General features: G+C 41.6%; 1 protein-coding gene across 1 annotated transcript; it reads right to left on the bottom strand.

Annotated features, from left to right (window-relative positions):
- Positions 1-1,549: 1,549 nt before the first annotated feature.
- man2a2 (mannosidase, alpha, class 2A, member 2) lies at positions 1,550-18,340 on the bottom strand. The gene is made up of 23 exons (XM_026311520.1): positions 18,241-18,340; positions 16,227-17,158; positions 15,570-15,827; positions 15,276-15,420; positions 13,851-14,022; positions 13,490-13,617; positions 12,994-13,167; positions 12,333-12,519; positions 11,342-11,519; positions 10,788-10,990; positions 9,918-10,100; positions 9,574-9,688; positions 9,404-9,474; positions 9,127-9,292; positions 7,829-8,065; positions 7,465-7,587; positions 7,067-7,181; positions 6,680-6,813; positions 6,439-6,580; positions 5,944-6,077; positions 4,902-5,096; positions 4,634-4,747; positions 1,550-4,165 (listed from the first exon to the last, which is right to left on the bottom strand). Exons 2-23 carry the CDS (start codon positions 16,356-16,358, stop codon positions 4,013-4,015), a joined length of 3,459 nt encoding a protein of 1,152 aa, XP_026167305.1. The 5' UTR covers positions 16,359-17,158; positions 18,241-18,340; the 3' UTR covers positions 1,550-4,012.
- Positions 18,341-19,030: the final 690 nt, after the last annotated feature.

The raw sequence follows: 19,030 nt of genomic DNA on the forward strand, positions 1-19,030 counted from the left end.
CATAGATATACAGTTTGTGTCTTTACTGCCAGGATTGAAAACTTTTAGGGTTTTATGCATCTTCAATTCAGCCCATGATACACAAACGCCACCCAGAAGAGCAGATGCTTCATCACTTCTTCATAGCTGTGTCATTGTTGCCAGTGTGTTTCCTTCTCTCTGGGCGTGGAGTTTTTAACAGGGTGCCAGCATTCTGTCTTCTGCCTGCTCTTCAGTTGCTGTGAGCATGTTGATAGAGAGCTTTCAAGGAACTGTTTTCTCACACTTCAATATGGTGGGCTTTTAAAAGTTTAAATTAAAATAAATAGAAAATGTTTGTATGCATAAGGGAGAACAATGCCCCCTGCTTTCAGGTTTGCTCATTAGCAGCTTTCCTCTGTTCGGTGCGGTTCATGGGTGAAGGTACATTCATTTTGCAGCCCATAATTAGATCTGCCGGGAGAACTCGCTGCACATTTCAGTGCCCTTCAGATGCATGATGCTTTGCATTATAAATGCTGTACATGTGGAAGTAAACGCGTGCAAACTGGCTCAAAGTTAAAAAAAAAAAAAAAAAGGTGGATGAGTTTGAAAGCCTGTTATCTCCTCGTTCACACCTTCATTACGTGTTTCTGTAAGCTGTTTTCATTGCCTTTTCCAGTATGCCCTTTAGGCTGTATTAATTAGCTGTCATGTACTGTGCACGGTGCCTACTAACTAGGTTTGGCAACACAAAATATTAGATTAATTAAAACAACATCAACAAATCAGCTCCTCATTAGCTGATTTCATATTGAGATCAATTGGACACCAAGGTTCCTGTTTCATTATTCCAGCAGGTCAAATATTTTTTTGTGTGTTTGTGCTGGACCTGATGCTCTGGGCTAAATCAGCCTGTCGGTTCTCCCTCCCTGAGAGCACAGAAAAGGTTGAGAATCACAGTTGGCACCAACAGAGTCTGGAATAAAATGCAGAGGCTGAGTGTCCCCAGGGTGCCTCCACAGGCATCACATCACACACACACCCCGCAAACACACAACCCCTTCCTGTCTTTTTTTTTTTTCCTCGACACATGCAAGTGCACTGATCACTCTCAGACCTCAGCCCCACCACACACTATTCTCTGTGTCGCTGTTAAAGTCGGACCAGCCGTCAACAAGTGAAGCAATGGAAAATGTAAAAAAACAACTAGGACCGTGGTTATAGTGGATGCTGCATGTGTGAAAGCACAATTTGTTATGTTGCTGTTGGGTCTGGTCTTCCCCCTCTCTCTGCCACTGTCTCCCTGTTTCCCCTCTGATCCACAGTCAGATAAAGACAAAAATACACAAATACTTTAAATTAAAAAAGAAAATAATGCATATCAATACGACATTTAGGAGAGACTGACAACAATAGGCCTGGATTCCTACTCACAAGACTTAACGTTGCCCCCTACTGGTTGAGAATTAATCAAGCCCTTTGGTAATGCTGAACTCAAAAAATCAAAATATAGCAGCTTCACAAGATCTTTACAAAGGATAAAAAAATTAAGTTAATTTTAGATGTAATTTAATGTCGATCTTTATTTACTCCTGTTCTCTTCTGCAGTTCAAGTGCAGGTTTAAATCCACCATGAATAATCAAAGACAGAAGAGCCATTTCTTTCATATGTTACCTCGGAACAAAGAAAAACAGCGCTACAACAGATATCACATTTAAAAATCAAACAAAAAAAGACCTCCATACAGAGACTCAGTCGCACACCGAAACAGCAGGAAAGAAGGTTATGACAAGGTTATAAGACAACAGGAGAACATGCAATTCAAGATGCAGTGAAGTCTGGTGCGAAAGAAATATGAACTGCAGCTGGAGGCGGGGGGTCTGCAGTGCTGACAGGGAGAGGAAAGCTGGACGCATTTAACTATGGCAGACAAGACATCAAGCCAGAAGAGGAGAGCAACAAAGCAGCAGGCCTTCTGTGGAAAATGATCACCAGTTAAAGCGATGGGGTGCAGTGGGGCAGGGTGACACAGGGGGCTGCGAGAAACGTTCAGCTTCATCTTTGGACACACATGATAACATCCTCCACGGCTGCTATAGAGGCAGAGACGCACCAGGAGAGGGGTTTGGAGACAGCCTCGGGGTAAGGAACACTGTGCGGCTAAATTTTTAAAAAATGAATGCTGCTCATTTATTGAAGGGTTTTTTTTTTTTCTGCATTGAAGACCGTGTGTATGGTTTAATCCAACTTATTATTCACGGGTCAGTTCAACTAACTGCGTGAAGACAACAGTTCTCTGCTTGAATGTAATAGTTTCTGCTGTAGCCCTGCAGAGAGTTTTGGTTGTGGAGGGTTGGAGAAATCCCTCTCCACAAGTGTAAGTGAATGAAACCACTGAAAAAAAAATACACTTCAAAAATGCAACAACGCTTTCCAGACCAGTGCTCCACATAGTTTTCACACTACTGTGGGATACAGTATTTGTTATTCCAAACAGTATACTGTGTGCTGTAGTAGAAATCTCAGACAAATGCTGTCCTCAATCATTCGCTTGATTCATGGAGTTGATTGACAACCAGTGGTTTCATTTGTCACTGCTTTGTCAATTATTATAGTTTTATTTAAATGGGAAAACACTATGATTAAATTTTAATATATCTAGGTTGTTAAAAAAAAAAAAAAATGCTGCCCTTGAGCTTTAGAAAATTTGTGCTGGGCAGTTACTTTTTATTTTTTCCTCACAATTTAAAAGTTAATGGTACATGATAATGAAATAATCCTTAACTGGAGCCCTAAAGGATTCTCAAAGCCAAAACCATGTGCAGGACTACCTGCTACAGGTTCCTGTGAACAAGATCTATGACATTTTTCTTGTTATCTGGGGGGAATTTTGGTGGAATTGACCCTTTAAATTTATGTCAACAGAAACTCCTCGTTTTCCTGCAGTAACATGACCCACTGCTCATCACACAAGCTGATCATGATCCCTAAGAGCACTATGAATGGTCCCTGATAGTACACACTTTTACTTCAATACAGCCCAAACAAACCCTCCAGTATTCACATCAACATACACTAATCACACATATACACAGATATATCTGCTGTAACGGTATATATGAGGTATAGTCTTTATCTAGTCATCTACTGCATACAGTATGGTACCCAGAGCCGCCCTCTCAGCTGTGAAGTACAAGTACAGGAATGACAAACAGTTTTTTTTTTTTTTCACCATCAGCAAAGAGCGAAGTGGAGGGAAAGAAAGTGCTGGGACTATCTACAAGCAAAAACATTGGACAGAAGGTAAACAGTCATCTAATGTGATGAATGTTCACGTTATAATCATATAGTGACCCACGTGGGACGGTTGGACTCAGACGTACATAGCTTACAGAGCTGCTGCTTAGGTGTCCTGATGAGATGGGATGAAGAGAACACACATTCTCTTAGATACATTTGAGTCTGTCCAAAAAAAAAAAAATAAGTCACCCAGTCAACATTAGATTGATAGGTACAAAAACAACCTGCCATGATGTGTCTCTTCTTCCCTTCGTAGATAAAAAAGAAAAAAATCCATACACCAAATAAAGCTTTGTAGTTATTTGCACCATGATGTGCCACGAGTCCCTGCCCCTTCCCTCATTGATTTTTGATATTTACATTCACTAGTTTAGTCCAGGATGGAGCAAAGATAGAAAAAGACACAGGTTCTTACAAAGCACAACTATCTGAGATTCCATTTTCGGTTACAGAGATGAACAGATACCCAGCTGTATCTGATGAGCGAATCTGGCAGTCTCTGGTTTTGGAGTTCACCTGGGTTTTGCTGCTCTCTGAGACGTCCGCAGTAACGGCTATCGCCTGCCCCCTGCTGTGCAGTCAGTCTTGTTACAGAGGAGCCCTTCTCTCTCAGCGGTAGTGTTCGTGATTCTGCTTGACAAAACAGAGAGACCCAGGTCTCTCTTTTGCCAGTCTGTGGCCGACACAGGCCTGGTTGTTGGTCCAAGGAGTCTGCTGGGTTGTCATTGCCCCTTTTAGTCCAGATGGCTCTTAGCGCAGTTTAAGCTTGAAGGTGGAGATCTCCATGGGATCCAGGCTGATTGTGGAGTCGTTGGCCAGTGGTGTGCTTGAGTGCATCAAGGTCAGAGACATGGGCTGGAGCAGCTGGAGGTCCAGGTTCTTGAAAAGTCCTGACACACTCAGCTGCAGAGGAGAGAAGGTCGAGGACATAAGAAAGTAAAATTACTCATAACATACTATAAAAATGCTCCATTTCATGTAAAAATCTTTCAAGGTTCCACTAAAGTAAAACTGCAGAAGTAATAGTTTTTGAGAACTGCAACTAAATGTACCTCAAGTATCAACCATAAAATTACTCATTATGCAGACAATGGCCCCTGCGAGTCTCATATTATTAAATTATTGCATGGTTATTATAGGTGCATTAACATTTAAGCAGCACTTAAAACTTGTAGTTGGTCAAGGTGGAGCAACTTTTACCTGCTTTATGTACTGTTAGTAGTTAAATCTGTTACAGTGCATCATATTTTCAGTATGAAACTAACAGCTATCTCTGCTAAATAAGCAGGCACAGTGTAATAGTCTAAGCTAAAACAAAAATGTTTAATTGATTTTAATTGAAAGCATGTGTGTATGTGTTTCTACCCTGACCTGTCCTTGTGTGGTGGTGCAGTTGAAGCCCAGGTTCTGAGTCTCCAGGCCACAGTCCAGTGCCAGACGGTGAAGAATCAAGGCTGTGTATGGAGATGGAGAGTGGGGGTCCTGCTGCTCTCGCACACACACAGGCGCACACACACAGGCGCACACACACAGGCGCACACACACAGGCGCACACACACAGGCGCACACACGTCATTTTCAAAGTTTACATTTAAAAGATTTGTAGCCAAAGCTAGTGTGTGTGTCTCTATCTCATCACCTGGGTCTGGATGCTGCGCAGATTCAGAAGGTGAAAGTCACAGGGAAAGATGGACTTGAGAGGAGCGAAGGTTTGCAGAGGAGGAATGCCACGCCTCTTGGGCAGGACGGGCAGCGCCAAGACCTCGTGGTTCAGTAAAGCGTTGGTCATGTGGCTGAGTATGGATGGGAAGCTAATTGTTGGACTGTCCATCATCTGGAGGAGAGCAGAGACATATTTAAATGGCAGCAGTAAGCGACAGGGAAACTGTTACGACATCAGTGACTCACATCAAGATGTTTCCTTGTTACTACATGAGTAAGAGGCTCTAATTAGTTTGTCTAATTCTAGTCCAGATCGATCTACATGAGGTTTGTTATAGCCACAGCACTGCAATGTCAAACTTAAAATTAAGAATATTTCAAAACACATTTGATGTTTTGTGACAGGCCTGGGCAATGTCATCCAAAATACCATCAGCAGTTTTATCAGAGCTGGATGATAAAACTACAACCAATGCCTTCCCTTGTCTGCTAATGGTATTCATTTACTTGATAAATTATATCATTTGTTACTTTCAGTGGTGCTGTCGTGAAGATGGACCGTTCGGCTGTGGCTATGAGGTGGAAGAAAGCAAAACACAGAACAAAAAAAAAAAAAGAAAGAAAAAGGAACTGGAGCTACAGCGCAGTCTGTGATGCAGACTAGGAAGCATCATCACTGTTGCCAAGGAAACATTACCTCTTGAACTCCGTCAGTCAAGATTTTGGAGAGGAAAGAATGAAACAAGGCAGAGAGTTTGGCAAAAAAGCCATCATGCTGAAGGTAATGGAGTGGAAAAAGAAATTGAAAACAGAATTAGAAAGTGGAGAGGATAACAAAAAGACAGATGCGGCAGTAATGAGTACTGGAAAAAAATATGAAGAAAGGTGGTAATGAACACAGAATGAAGAACAAATCACAGTTATATTCAAAAGCCTTGCAGAGAGTTGACAGAGAGTCATTGTAGAGTCACATATGACATCCTGTGAATTCAAATGCTTGCCTCCTTTGCCTCACTGACCTTGTTGCCTATGGATCTGCTCTCCAGCAGCAGTCGGAAGCGGTTAGCCGTCTTCTTGTTGTCCTTGAGGCCCTGACCCAGCCCACGATTATCATCCTGCATCAGCCGCCGATCCATAATCACTTCAAGTTGGCCTGGAGGAGGAGGAGGAAAATAAGCACCAGGGACACCAACATTCATACAAAGCCTGTGTTTTAAACTTTCCAGCATCAGCCAATGAAGACAAACACTTGAAACTAAACCATCCATCATATACAAATACCTCTATTATTCAGATAACCATGATAAACGGATTAGCTCAGCACATAAATGCGAGGGCATGAACTGTTTTGCTCTCTGACCACCTTTTGAGGGAGGAGAGCAAGAGATAAGTGCTTCATTATTACTCAGTAATAGACTAGAGGCAGTAAAGTTTGCATTTCAGAGATAACTTTCATTAAAAAATTGAACTGAAGAAAAATGACAACACTCAATAAAATGTGGAAAGATACAGACCACTCTCCAAGCTGCTGACGCCCAGTGATTGAGCTGTGTGCAGTGTGAGGCGGTGATGGCTGTCCTGGATGTATGCCTGGCTTGACATGGGGTAGAAGTTGGCCTGCAGGGGAAGCTTTAGGTAGTGTCGACGAGGCTGCATCTACAAGGAGAACATACAAACAGACCCACACAATATGGAAAACTTACAGCGTTATCATCATATAAGATAATATTCTCCATTATCCAGGATGGGACTAACCTGGAAGCCATTCAGATCAGTGTAGAAGACGTCCCCACTCTGAATGTCAGTGACCAGTCGCATGGCCAGCTCCTTATTGGTCTGATCTCTGATGTCCACCATAATGGTGATGTCTACAGACAACCCATCCACCCCTGAAAATACAAAACCAAACACTTTAGAACCAAACTAAGCCACAGAGGAAAGTAAATGGACATGGAATGTGATTTACAAATAGGCAACATTGTCACCTGACCAGACAAACGTACCTAATTGAAATATAAATTGTCATTTGGTTAAAAAATGTTGGCTTTGGTTATGCTGTACCATCTGGCACCTTTAACTAACCACATAAAGCTTCAAAAGCCATTTGAACGTATGCCAGTTGGAGCTCTGTGTTTTTATTACCTGGCACATTGTGGACGCGGATGGTCTGCTGAAAATGCTGGTAGTGTGCCACCACTTCAGAGAAGAGTGGCCCCTCCACAACGCGCACCACAGGTGGCTCCTTCTGGTTGTACGGCTGAAAGCAGGACGACAAAGTGGAAATCACCGAAATGAGAGACAGATGAAGTAGAAGAAGTCACCCAAAATAATATGTGATAAGATACAATAAGGCAACTAATTCCCTACGCTGCTGTGTATTGTGTTGTCTTAAAAAAAAAAAAAAAAGATGAAGCAGCACCCAGTCTGCCTGCCTCCCTGCCCCAAGCTCCCCAGCAAGATGACACAATACAGCAGGGAGAGACTATCAAAGCTTTCTGGGAGGCAAATACAGATCTGAGATACAACAGCTGAGACACTACCTTTGCTTTTCCATCAGGTAGGAAGAGGTAAGCCCCACTTTTGTCTTTAGATGGGCGAGTGCCATAGACAATGAACTGCATCTGAACCTTCACTTCCTGAGGATCATCCTTGCGCTTGATACTCTGTAGATTAAAAAAAAAATAATAATAAACACACACAGGAGAGAGAGAGAAAAAAAAAAAAAAGTTAGAACACAGATGAAAGGATGTTTGAGTAGCAACAAGACACACCATGTTCACTTTGATCAAACAGCATGGGTTTATGGGGAAATCAATCACTTTTTTTTTTTCCTCCCAAAGATCAAAGTTAAATGAAATGAGTAAAAAGTTAATTAAGACACAGCAGTGAGCACATAAACCAAACCTCCAGCAGGCCAGTGGCTCCAGAGAAGCCCAGGGTGAGATGCTGAGTGCTGATGTAAAAGGTATGAGGCTCAGACTGCTGAGAGCGGACAGGAAGCGGGTCTGCGGCCCGAGCGGTGACACCATGACCAGACAGCCTGAGCACAGTGTCTGAGCGGAACGTCATGGGCGAGTCCGGAGAATCGTAGAGATGGAAAACAGCTAGACCCAGAGGTGGCAGGCGAACCATGAACGTTGCCTGAAGAAAGGATGACAGTATGGTCAGATATAGCAGAAATGAAAGTAGTGATCTACAAAAATGTCAGTCTTGACCACGAGGTTTCCATTACAGGTTAAAAGCATTTAAAAGCAGCAGCAAACACGGTACCAGATGGCATCAACGGGTCTTTTTGTGGTTATGTTAGAATTCATTTCTGTGGGTGGAGAGAATTTGTTTTTGGAACAATAAATTGTTCTGCAATGGCAATCAAAGAAAATGGATTTTATTACTGTTAATTCCACACGATTTGAGCTGACTGGGATTTAACTCTGTTTGCTGAGAAGTGAAACTGCTGGCTCACAGGCAGACTTCAAAAGAAAAGAGAAAACATACACATCTCTCTAAGGTCATCTTTCAAAATCAATCATTTCAACTCTAATTTCACAACACACACAGATGGCACTGTAATTGTCAACCCTGCCAAACCCATGTTTAAGAGTTTAAAATGATCAATCTCAAAGCAGCAAAAACAAACATACTGTTTTTAATTTCATGCATTTTTCTTTACTGTCAAAGCCTCATTCCTACATTATCCACCTTCAGTTGGACCTTTGGCTGTTATAGTAGTAGCACTGAAGGGAGACCAATATCTTCTCTATTGGCCTCTCTGGCCAGTAGCCTCACCTCTAGATTATTTTTCATTTCCAAACTTAAACCGTCCCTTAATATTACACAGTTCTCTCTAGAGCCACAAAAGACCAAGTTTCATTTGTTTGTTTGTTTTTGGTTTTTTTTTTAAATCACCCCCCTCGTGTCCATCTGTCAAACACGTATGCTTAAACTGTTACCAGTGTAGCTGTCTACAATGATCTGTGAAGTGAAGTTACAGGTTTCACTTAAGCAGTAACTATAATGGCTCTGTACTGAGCCGTGACAGCTGTCAGAATGCTTTCAAGTGCATAGCAATCCTGTGGCTGTAAGAATCCAGCACAAACACCGATGTAGGAATCTGCAGACATAGTAATATACTGTTTTTACTGTGTGGATACCAGCAGTGATTGACTGCTATGGATGGATGGATTTTATTAATTATATCTCACCTCAAATACCTCTGCACTCATTTGAGTAGCAGAGCTCCACTGAGCACTCAGCTGCACAGGGAGGGTCTGTCCATCCTCAGTAAGCACCCGCACCCTGACGGTATTGACCAGCACCGTCACAACACACAGCCGTTCCTGCTCCATCGGGTTGAAGAGAACCAGGTACCTGACAGAGAGTGGAGGAGGGGGGAAGCTCTCATGAGCACATGATGGCAGAGGAGTGACTGAGGGCGGCGGCAAAAGTAGATAAAAAGATGCAAGTGGATGCAGATAATACCTCGGTCCCGCTGGGTCCAGCTCAATTAAAGTGCGCTGAGGCAGAGAATCCTGAGTAGCACGCCTGTCATCCTATAAAGGGAAAATATAACACGACTGAATACTTTATGAACAACAAATATGCAGGATTTTATTATAGTGGCAGAAGAGTCACAACATGTCTCCCCTTACCGTCTCCAGGAAAGGCTCTGTCTGGTAAAAGCGATAAAACTCCTTGTTCTTCATCACCAGGAAATGAGCAGCATTGATGATTACTCTCTTCAAGCCAATAAGTGAACGCAGTAATCTGGTGAGGAGGAGGTAGAATCAATGGCTTACTGCAGCAGTCACAGAATTTAGCTTACTATTTTGCTTCACAGTATTGAATGGGAAGAGATAAATTCGCCACAGAGGATTAGAAAGGGGGTGGTACTGTTTTTTGATAAATTCCCAGATTTCCATTTTGCAAAAATGAAATCTGTTCAATGCATACTGTTTTTTTTTTTTGTTTTTTTTCCCAAAACCCCGATCCTTACTTAGTGCCATAGTCAATGACAACGTTCTCCTTGGCAGTGCCAGCGATGGCATCATGATGCTGGAAGAGGCCGACAGACCGCCTTGCATCAACCAGAAGGGCATAATCTGAGACTGGGTAGCGTCCTTCCATGCCTGCGTGACGAGCATTTGCAACTGCCAGACTGTAGAGGATCTCTGCCCCCCTGAAGCACAATCACAATGAGAAGCTTGGGAAATTAATGTTAGAAATGATTCAACATACTAGAATTTAATGAATGATTAAGTAGCTTCATTCAGTTAAAGATGTGCTCAAATTATTAGACTGGTTTATACTGATTGCCTTTGTTTCCTTTATTTTCCACTTTTTAACTTGCAGAAAGAGTTTACATATGCTAGATATTCGGTTATTTGGTTGCTCAGAAATCTAATCTGGGCATTCATGCAATTGACTCAATTGATTTACGGATACACGATTGTTACTGTAACCCATGTGCATTTTAGGTTTTGTGCTTTTCCTTAATTCTGAGATAGAGATAAGAATTTAACAGTTTTTATGATAGCATAAAATAAATATACATTTACAGACCTAAGTGAAATTTTTGACATAGTATTTAAGTAACAACCATTTCTGTGATGCATTATGTAATACAGGCTGTTTAAGCTGCGTCTGAAGAAAATTAAAACTATGAAAAGAATATAAAGAAATCCCTTATGTGGCCTTAATGTAGGCTTAATTGTTGTCTATGAAGTGCTTGGAAACTTCTTTACCCATGTGGGAGTGACAGCAGTGTTATGATTTAAATTGCACCTGTGATTAGAATACAGCACTCTGCAGATATGAATATGCCCCTAAACCTTGTCACTGTGATGTGCAGTTAAATGAGCCCCACCTCAAGTGTGACTCGATCACACGGTCCATGCTCTTGTAAAAGGGTCGAGAAGTGAAATAGCCAGTCCAGTAGTGGTCTTCACGGTCCGCATAGGCAAAGAAATCTCCACTAAGCACTGGATAGTCAGTAGGTCTAGATCCCTGGGCCACTCCATGTGCTTTGGACACAGCATTGAAGTAATCTGTGAGAGTCCCAAACTGAGCCTAGAGACGGACAGAGACGGACAGAGACGGACAGAGACGGACAGAGACGGACAGAGACGGACAGAGACGGACAGAGACGGACAAAAAAAAAAATAAATTCACAAAGCTGAACAGCAGAAATAAAAGGTTCTCATTATTATGCATGCATCTTATATCTTACATGGCATCTTGTGAACTGAAACAGAGATTCTTTCTTCTGTCAGGAAGGTAAAATACCACTGCATGATTTATTATCACAACAAAGGCTGTACACTGAGATATGTGGCACAGTGTATGCTGAGATGCAAAAAAACATTCAAAAATACATATAAATATTTGGCTGATTTGTGATAGCTGACAATTTTTTGTCACCTGTACATGCATATCTGGGTGAGAATTCATGTAGTCAAACAGCTTCTGGTAGTTGACGTACTGCTGATCCCACTCAAGGGCCTTGTCATAGCGGAAGTCATCTCCCAAGGGGACAAGAAGCACCTTGCTGCGGTAGAGTTTGGACTTTTTACGGTACTGATCCAGGAGCAGGTGTGCCCTGATTTAGAAGGAGGAAGTCGGGGAGGAAACATTCAACTGAGGAAACATTTCTTGACACATCCAACCTGCGCTGCCTTTGCTAGAAAAATCACTGACCTTGGAAAAGAGAATCAAATTAAACTCAGGGGTAAAAATTCAATATATGCTATGGAAAGTTCTTTGGATCCTTTTAAAGCTGCCTGATGTGACTGCAAGGCTATCTGCAGCCTGTCTCCCTCAATTCATCCAGCCCCTCTGGCTGTTGTCATTGGCACATGTTCAGGCTTGGTTTATTTGTAGAAAAATAGTTACAACAGCAGTGATCAAACTGTTCTGTATGCATGTGTGCCTACAACAACAACGATACACACAAATGTAACAAAAGGGCAATACCCCTTTTCACCAAAATACGGACATTTTTGTCTCTGATGACCAAACTATGTAATGGGGACTCTGCTTCTAAGTGATCCTCCTTCTTGTTATTGACCAATTTATTCATTAATGCTGTGCCTGTTTATGTTCACTGTTAATTAGATCCCTAATTACTTTTTTTAAATGAACTGAGATTTTTTTTTCTAAAACATTTCCTAAGCATAACTTGACATCTTCAAATATCTTGTCATGTCACACAAGAAAACCAGCAAATCCTCACCTTTAAGAAGCAGCATTTCTATTTAATAAGTTCCTTAAATAATTCAATTAACAAGTTAATTATCAATTTGTTGCAACCTAGGTTTCTGATTAGCAGCCTATTATTTCAGCTGAAATACTGATACAATATCCGTCCTGCAATATGTTCCAGTAAAATGTAGATATGTAGTAAATGGCTCACCTTTCTGCTACATTGGCCTCCACCACAGCTTTTGGTGGAACTTTCCAAGGACAGTTTATTCGACCACCTGGTAACCTTTTGAAGTCAAACTGGCAGCAGATCTTCGGATCAGGCCCGCATGTGTGAGGCACATCATAGCTGTAGAAAGGCATCATGTGGCAAAAGATGTCTGTGCTCGATCCAGTGTCTGTCAAAGCAGTATGTTCAGAGACAAACCATGGTTTTGAGAGTGATCTAATTTGAGAGACATTCATTACTGACAGTATCCTAAAAATAAATAAATAAATGAAACATACTGAAAGGACTGTTCTGCTCTGTGTAAAGCTAGGATTTGTGGACACAGACAATGTTCATGCTCATTTGTTGGCAGTTTAAGTGCACACCCACCCTACCTACTTGGAGAAATCTCAAAAATCATTCAGCAGCAACATGTAAATATCAACCTTATTACAAAATAAATTCTCAGAAATCCATCACAAATTGAAGAAACAGACAGTAATGTTTTAGCATTTAGATCCTCTGCAGCTATTACATACTAGTTGTCCTTTAAAAATTTCCCCTCACTTGCAGAGGCCATGACAAGTGGCATGACTCATTCTGCAGTGAGCTTAGCAAAGAGAAGCACATGAAACAGATGACATCACGGCTCTGGTCCACTCACCCCAGGCCTGCCTCCACATAAACTCCAAGCTGCGGGTGGATGCAAAGTGTTTTTTGATGGAGTAGTGAATCCTCTGGATGAGCATGCTGGTCAGGTTGGCCCTCTTCAGCAGGTAGGGCATAGTAGCACTGTGACCAAATGGGTCTACCGCCCACCCACTGTGAGGAGTTATACCTATGACAGTGAGCAGGAAGCAGCTATTTCAGGGGTGCACTCAGATAGAAGAAAGGAATGCAACTTTTAGGAAATCAGAAGAGAGCCTTGAAAGAAGCAGAGAATATTTCCCCCAGTCGGAGGCTACACCTGCTGAATGTGGGATGACATGCTTAGATTTCAAATTCAACCACTGAGAGGTGTGGGAACACTTCACATTTTTTATACTTAAATAGTGACCAAAAATTGTGTTAAGTCAAAGGTCAAACATTTCACAGAAGAGATTCAAGGATCACTCTCCTAAAGGTAAATGGCAACAAACAATTTCTGCTGGGTTGTGCACCTAGATTTCTCTCCAGCCACTGATGTCCTTCAATGAGCTGGTCTATCATGGCAAAGTAGTGAGCGGTGGCTTCATCCGTCATTACCCAGCCTCCTGTCACAATCTCTAGCTGCCCTCCAAGGATCAGTCTGTTGAAGAAAGAGGGATTAAGAAAGCAAGGTGAGGATAATCCAGCCTTAAGGAAGGAGAGCCATATTAACCAGATAACAAGCTATTTTAAAGCAACCACCATGTGCCAGTGGATACTACCCATTGTGTAAAACACTGCACTTGAAGCCAGTGAATGTATTCAAGAAATCTCAAATTATTTGCAGCTTTTAGGGGAAATAAAATGTGAGTGCTTGAGTAAGCTATGACTCACTTGCGCATAGCCTCCTGTTTATGTATGTCTGCAGTCTCCCACCACTTGGAGAAGAATGAAATCTCAGACCAAATGAACTTCCTGCGAGGATCCTCTGCCAGCTTCACCACCATGTTGTTTAAAATATGCTGCGTCTGGTCTGTAAAGTATTTGTCAAAGGTCTTGACCCAACCTAACAAGACAAAAAAGATAATAAAAAGCTGCACAACAGTTTGCACACAGATCATCCACTACAAACTGGACTGCATGAAACAACAGGTATCCATTCCTTTAAGTGAGATAAAGGAATGGCTGATACTGACAAGAAGACAGGTGAGGATAAACTTAAACCAACTCAGCGCTGTGGAAAAAAATGCTGCAACAGATCAAAAATAAAACTCATATTTTATTTAAGGAGCACTGTTCCCCCTCTAGAAAGCTATTTAGAAGAGTGACTTCAAAGGAAGTGACTAAAAAATACTTGTACTTTTAGTGTGCAACAATGGAGAGTACTCTAGTCTCTAAACACCCTGTCAAATATTTATCTCACATACTGTCTCCTAAGATATTTATCAGAGATCAAAGTTTCAGATCATTTTGCACTTATGCAGGACTGTCAGTTGTGTCTTTCAAATGGTAAACAATGACCTAGACCTCATGGTCACTTGTCAGGGATTTCTACAGAAATTTCAACATTGTGTTCTTCATTGCTCGACCTGCTTAACTGCATCTGACTAAAACCCTTACAATCCCTTCTTTGAATTTGAGAAAATAGCCTCTTACCAATAAAAACTGCTTTCACATGACTTCAATGTGAGCTGACATTATGATTTTTGGTTACAAAAGACTTAGTGTTGCCTATAAACTGTATAAACACTGCAGACTACACTACAGACGGTTTTCAGCAAATCTGAATCAAATTTAGCTCCAAATGAAGCCTATTGCCATTGTTGGGCAATCGGATGACATTTCCTGGTCTTTGCCGTCTGTCAACATATCAATAACTGTTTAGTTAGCAAGCATGTGGCAGGCTGGTAAACAGGTTTAATGGAAATGTCAGTCTAAAGTAAAATCTCAACCACCTCTCCCTATAAATAGCTACAGTTTTCCAATTCCAATATCTTTCTAATTTCATTGTTCCTGGGCAAACCGTCAATCATGTCAGCATTATGCTAATAAAGATAATAATGAGAACAAATGAATCACATTTTGATGGATTCCTGCATCCCCATCAGTATCCTCCCACTCAGGTAAGGCCTCATAGTCACTGATCTGTCTTTTCAGACAGACAAGACAGAATTTTTAATAACTTGGAAAAAAAAGTTGTTCAGACAGCCCTTAAGTTGAAACACTTTGATCAAGGGGGTTTTTTTTTATAACTTGCACTGAGACATGTTGAACATTGAACCAAAGTTTTGCTGTGTGCGAAATGCTTTTGCAACTCACCTGGATCATTGTGGGAGTGAGGGACCACAAACACTTGCAGAGGTTCACTGTCCCACTCCTCAGGGTCATAAGTAATGTCAAAACCCTGTTTCCATACACCACCATCAGGGTTGTCAAACTTCAGGAGAGAGTACACATCCAGCATCTAAAATGAAAAAAAAAAAAAAAAAAAAAAAACTCAGTTTGCTGATAAAAGCACAAAAATTAGCAGAAAGTAGCATCTACGATGTAACATCATAAATGCTTTGGCCACTGAGCACCTGAGGGAAAGAAATAATGGTGTAAATAGCTCACCTGAACATCTGCTTGACCGCGGCTGCCTACAGCAAACTGGCAATCCTGCGGTTTGACAGCGAGGAAAGTGGGACGGCCGTCGAAGGGAAGGACCCAGGAACCGTTGGCACTTCTGAATGGCAGGTGGCCACTGGGAGACACAGCTCCTGTGTCTGTGAGCTCCATCACAGAGTCCTTTATGTGGCTGATGATTTGATGGTTTTCCTCCAGGAGCTGCTCCAGCTGCTCTATCCGATTCTGCAGAACTGAGATTTGGCTCTACAACAGACAGAAAAATAATAAATCACACAGCTGTATAACATTACAGAACATCTGTTCATCAAACCCACATTCTTCTCCACTGATTCACTATATAAACTAATTTCAGACTATAATGGATCTATAATTAAAAACCTTTGATTGATCCATGTTACAATCATGCCTAAAATATCTACAGAACAATAAGTGCATGATTGGACTTAATTAAATGTGATTATTCACACAAAAATATTACATGTTCAGCCTTGCATTACAGGAGAAGAGATTTAGACTAATATGTCAGAAATGGCACCTAAGGCAAGTGTTTACAATGTTTGTGCTGGACAAAAGCATTACAAAAGTAACTGCGGAAGGGTTTTCACACAATATATGCACCACCAATACAGCAATTATTCTTACCCGTGGAAAGTTCCCACCACTCTGTCTCCTCCCAGGGTCATGTTGGACTCGATCCAGCATCAGATATAGTGAGAATACGGCCACGCAAAATATGGCCCCTCCACACACTGTCACCTGTTTCCTCAGCTTCATCCTCCCTTTGGAGTGGTTTTCTTTCCAGCTTTTAAATTTAAAAAACGACCTTGAATGAGGTGGGGTTTTTTTCCAGCACAGAGACAAAGTCCTTGAAAAGTGGAGTCCAATCAGTGACAGTGAAAAAAAATGATAAAAAGCAACTAGCTACAACAGTATTAATAGTTCAGCTCCACTCCTGCATTGCCTGCAGCCTCCACTCACCATACTGGAGACCACAGCTAAGGTGACTAAAGCAGTGGACAAGGGTACGAAATCAGCAATAGCTGGCAAGAATTCTGTCAGCTTTGGCCAAGCCACAGCCACCGGTGTGTGCTCCTTCAAAGTAGTCCTTGTATTCAACCATCCAAACTGATGAGATTGCAGGAAAAGAAAAAAAAACAAGCAGCACACAGAACGGGGTTAAACAGGGCACCTAGTGTCCCTGCAACATGATGTGTGTCTGAGGGTCTGCTCTCTGCTCCAGTCCCTACTCCCCACAGCACAGTCTAATCCTCCAGCACAGTCATAGTCCCCCTTTACTCAGTTGGCCTCCAGTTCCATAACAGTTTCCCAATAGGTTGAGGCAAAGCAAAAAAGCAAAAAAAAAAAAAAAAAAAAAAAAAAAAAGGTTAAGAAAAAGACTTGGCTCTGAGCAGCAGATTTTTAATCAAGGCTCTGCCCGAAGCAGCTCCAGGAATTAGAATGAGACAAATGACATTCTTCTCTAAGCAGCACAGTGCATATCTGCTGTGGCAGCACGGGCAACGCGTCTGTCCTTGATCGCAAGCACCAAGTTGAAATCACATCAGAGTCTTCAGCTGTTGGGAAAATGTGAGATTAATTGAGGCATGCAAAACTATGTATTCAGGTTATGATTTCATAAAATGGGACTATGGCTAGAACCATAAGTAATACAGAGTGTGTAGGAGAATGACAGGTATTTTTTCTAATCTGAGGCATAAAGTCAGCAGGGGCTCGGTCAGGCTGAGCAGAGCAGCCAGTGTTTCCTCACAGCTCTAGTAAGTGTTCCTGTTTCCCCACTGTGGGCAAATCCACCCTGATCATAAGCCCCTCACTTCTCGGGCTAGGACTATCTCTGCATTACCATGGGGAATTGGGCTAATAACCTGGCACTTACATTTGCTAAGACTGACTGAAAAACAGCCTCAGTGTTTGCAGGGGATGATTATTTCTTATAACATCAGGCAACGTGAACCATATATCCTACCTGAAAGGTTTTGTTAGTTTTAGTGGCTGGCGTGGCTAACTAAAGCAGGACGCTCACATGATGGCATGTTAGCAATATGGGAAACAATCCTAAATGCTCTTTATGCAAACATCACATCTGAACCCTGACCAGTGCAAAGGGTGGCACGTCTGTTCAGGTTTAACTTGGATGACTTTTATTCTGCTGTACCTGGGCAGCTAGCCAGACAACACTACCCTGCTCCAAACTTAAGAGCACTAAAACAGGCTACCAGCCTTTGGACATCAGCCTGTATGAGCGGAGACACACTATGACCAGAAATGCATCGAGCTGATTAGCCACATTAATTGGCCGTGTCAAGCTTTAATCGCCCCGCTCACTTGAACAGTAACTAGATATTACGACTGTAAACCTGAACGAGCTAGCACTAGCTACCAGATATGCCATCAAGTTACCACATCAGCTCGACTGGTCTGGGATCTGGATTCCAGAGTCAGACCATGTTAGATTTCGGACTGCCACAGCTGTCTGTCTGCAGCCATGAAGAGTCCGGGCTGCACGACACATTAATCGTCGTATTCGCCTGATAAGTGCAATACGTGGATGGTTTTCCAGACTAAACATTCACTTCTCCATCTAAACCTCCGCTAACACTCATGTACGACCAAACAAAAGTGGAAAATCTGACGTTACCCCTCAAAGGAGAGTGCTCCGGAAGAGTACAGAGCCCAGCCGTGTGTGCGCTCCCAGGCTGTCAGATTACCGAGCTAGAAGCTAGCATAGCAGCTAGCACCCCGCAAAGGCTTATGGGAAACGATGAGCTGCGTAGCAAGCAATTATTGGCCAATTATTGACTTGGCAAATCACAAAATAAATGCGCCAATATTTCCACAGCGACGAATCAAAAGGGGGTGTATGAGTGACTGCAATACAACGTGAGTTTTTCTTAATTATTAAATGATCACGTTATGACAGGGTGAGCTCCTTAACCCACACTGTCTAAAACAAAATCAATACAACCTATTGATTGTTTAGAACAAACAAGTAAACAAATCCTTATCCTTATAAGGCTCAGTGTGCGACATGTTTACACCAAACCTTTTTAATATTTAATAAATTTCACTTATAAATATCGGTAATTGCATTTCAAATATCTACAATTACATTTTGACTAGTCAAACGTCCATTAGAGATATCTGTAGACTTTTGACTAGTCGAGATGTAATTATATTGTAATTATAGATATATAGAGTTCACATTCAAATTCAATTGTAGATATCTAGTTTTACCATTTAAGTCAATGAACTGTTCTTACCTGTTAAAATGTCATAGCATATTAGACTAGTCATAAATACATCACAGATACCTTAAATTAGAATTCTATCCACCTATTTAATGCTAAAGCAGTTTGCCATATACACCACTTTACCAGTTACCTGTAATTGTTATTGCTAATTAATTAGTGTAATATTAGAAATTGACA

The sequence above is a fragment of the Mastacembelus armatus genome, chromosome 6 (assembly GCF_900324485.2).
Source record: "Mastacembelus armatus chromosome 6, fMasArm1.2, whole genome shotgun sequence".
NCBI lineage: Eukaryota > Metazoa > Chordata > Actinopteri > Synbranchiformes > Mastacembelidae > Mastacembelus > Mastacembelus armatus.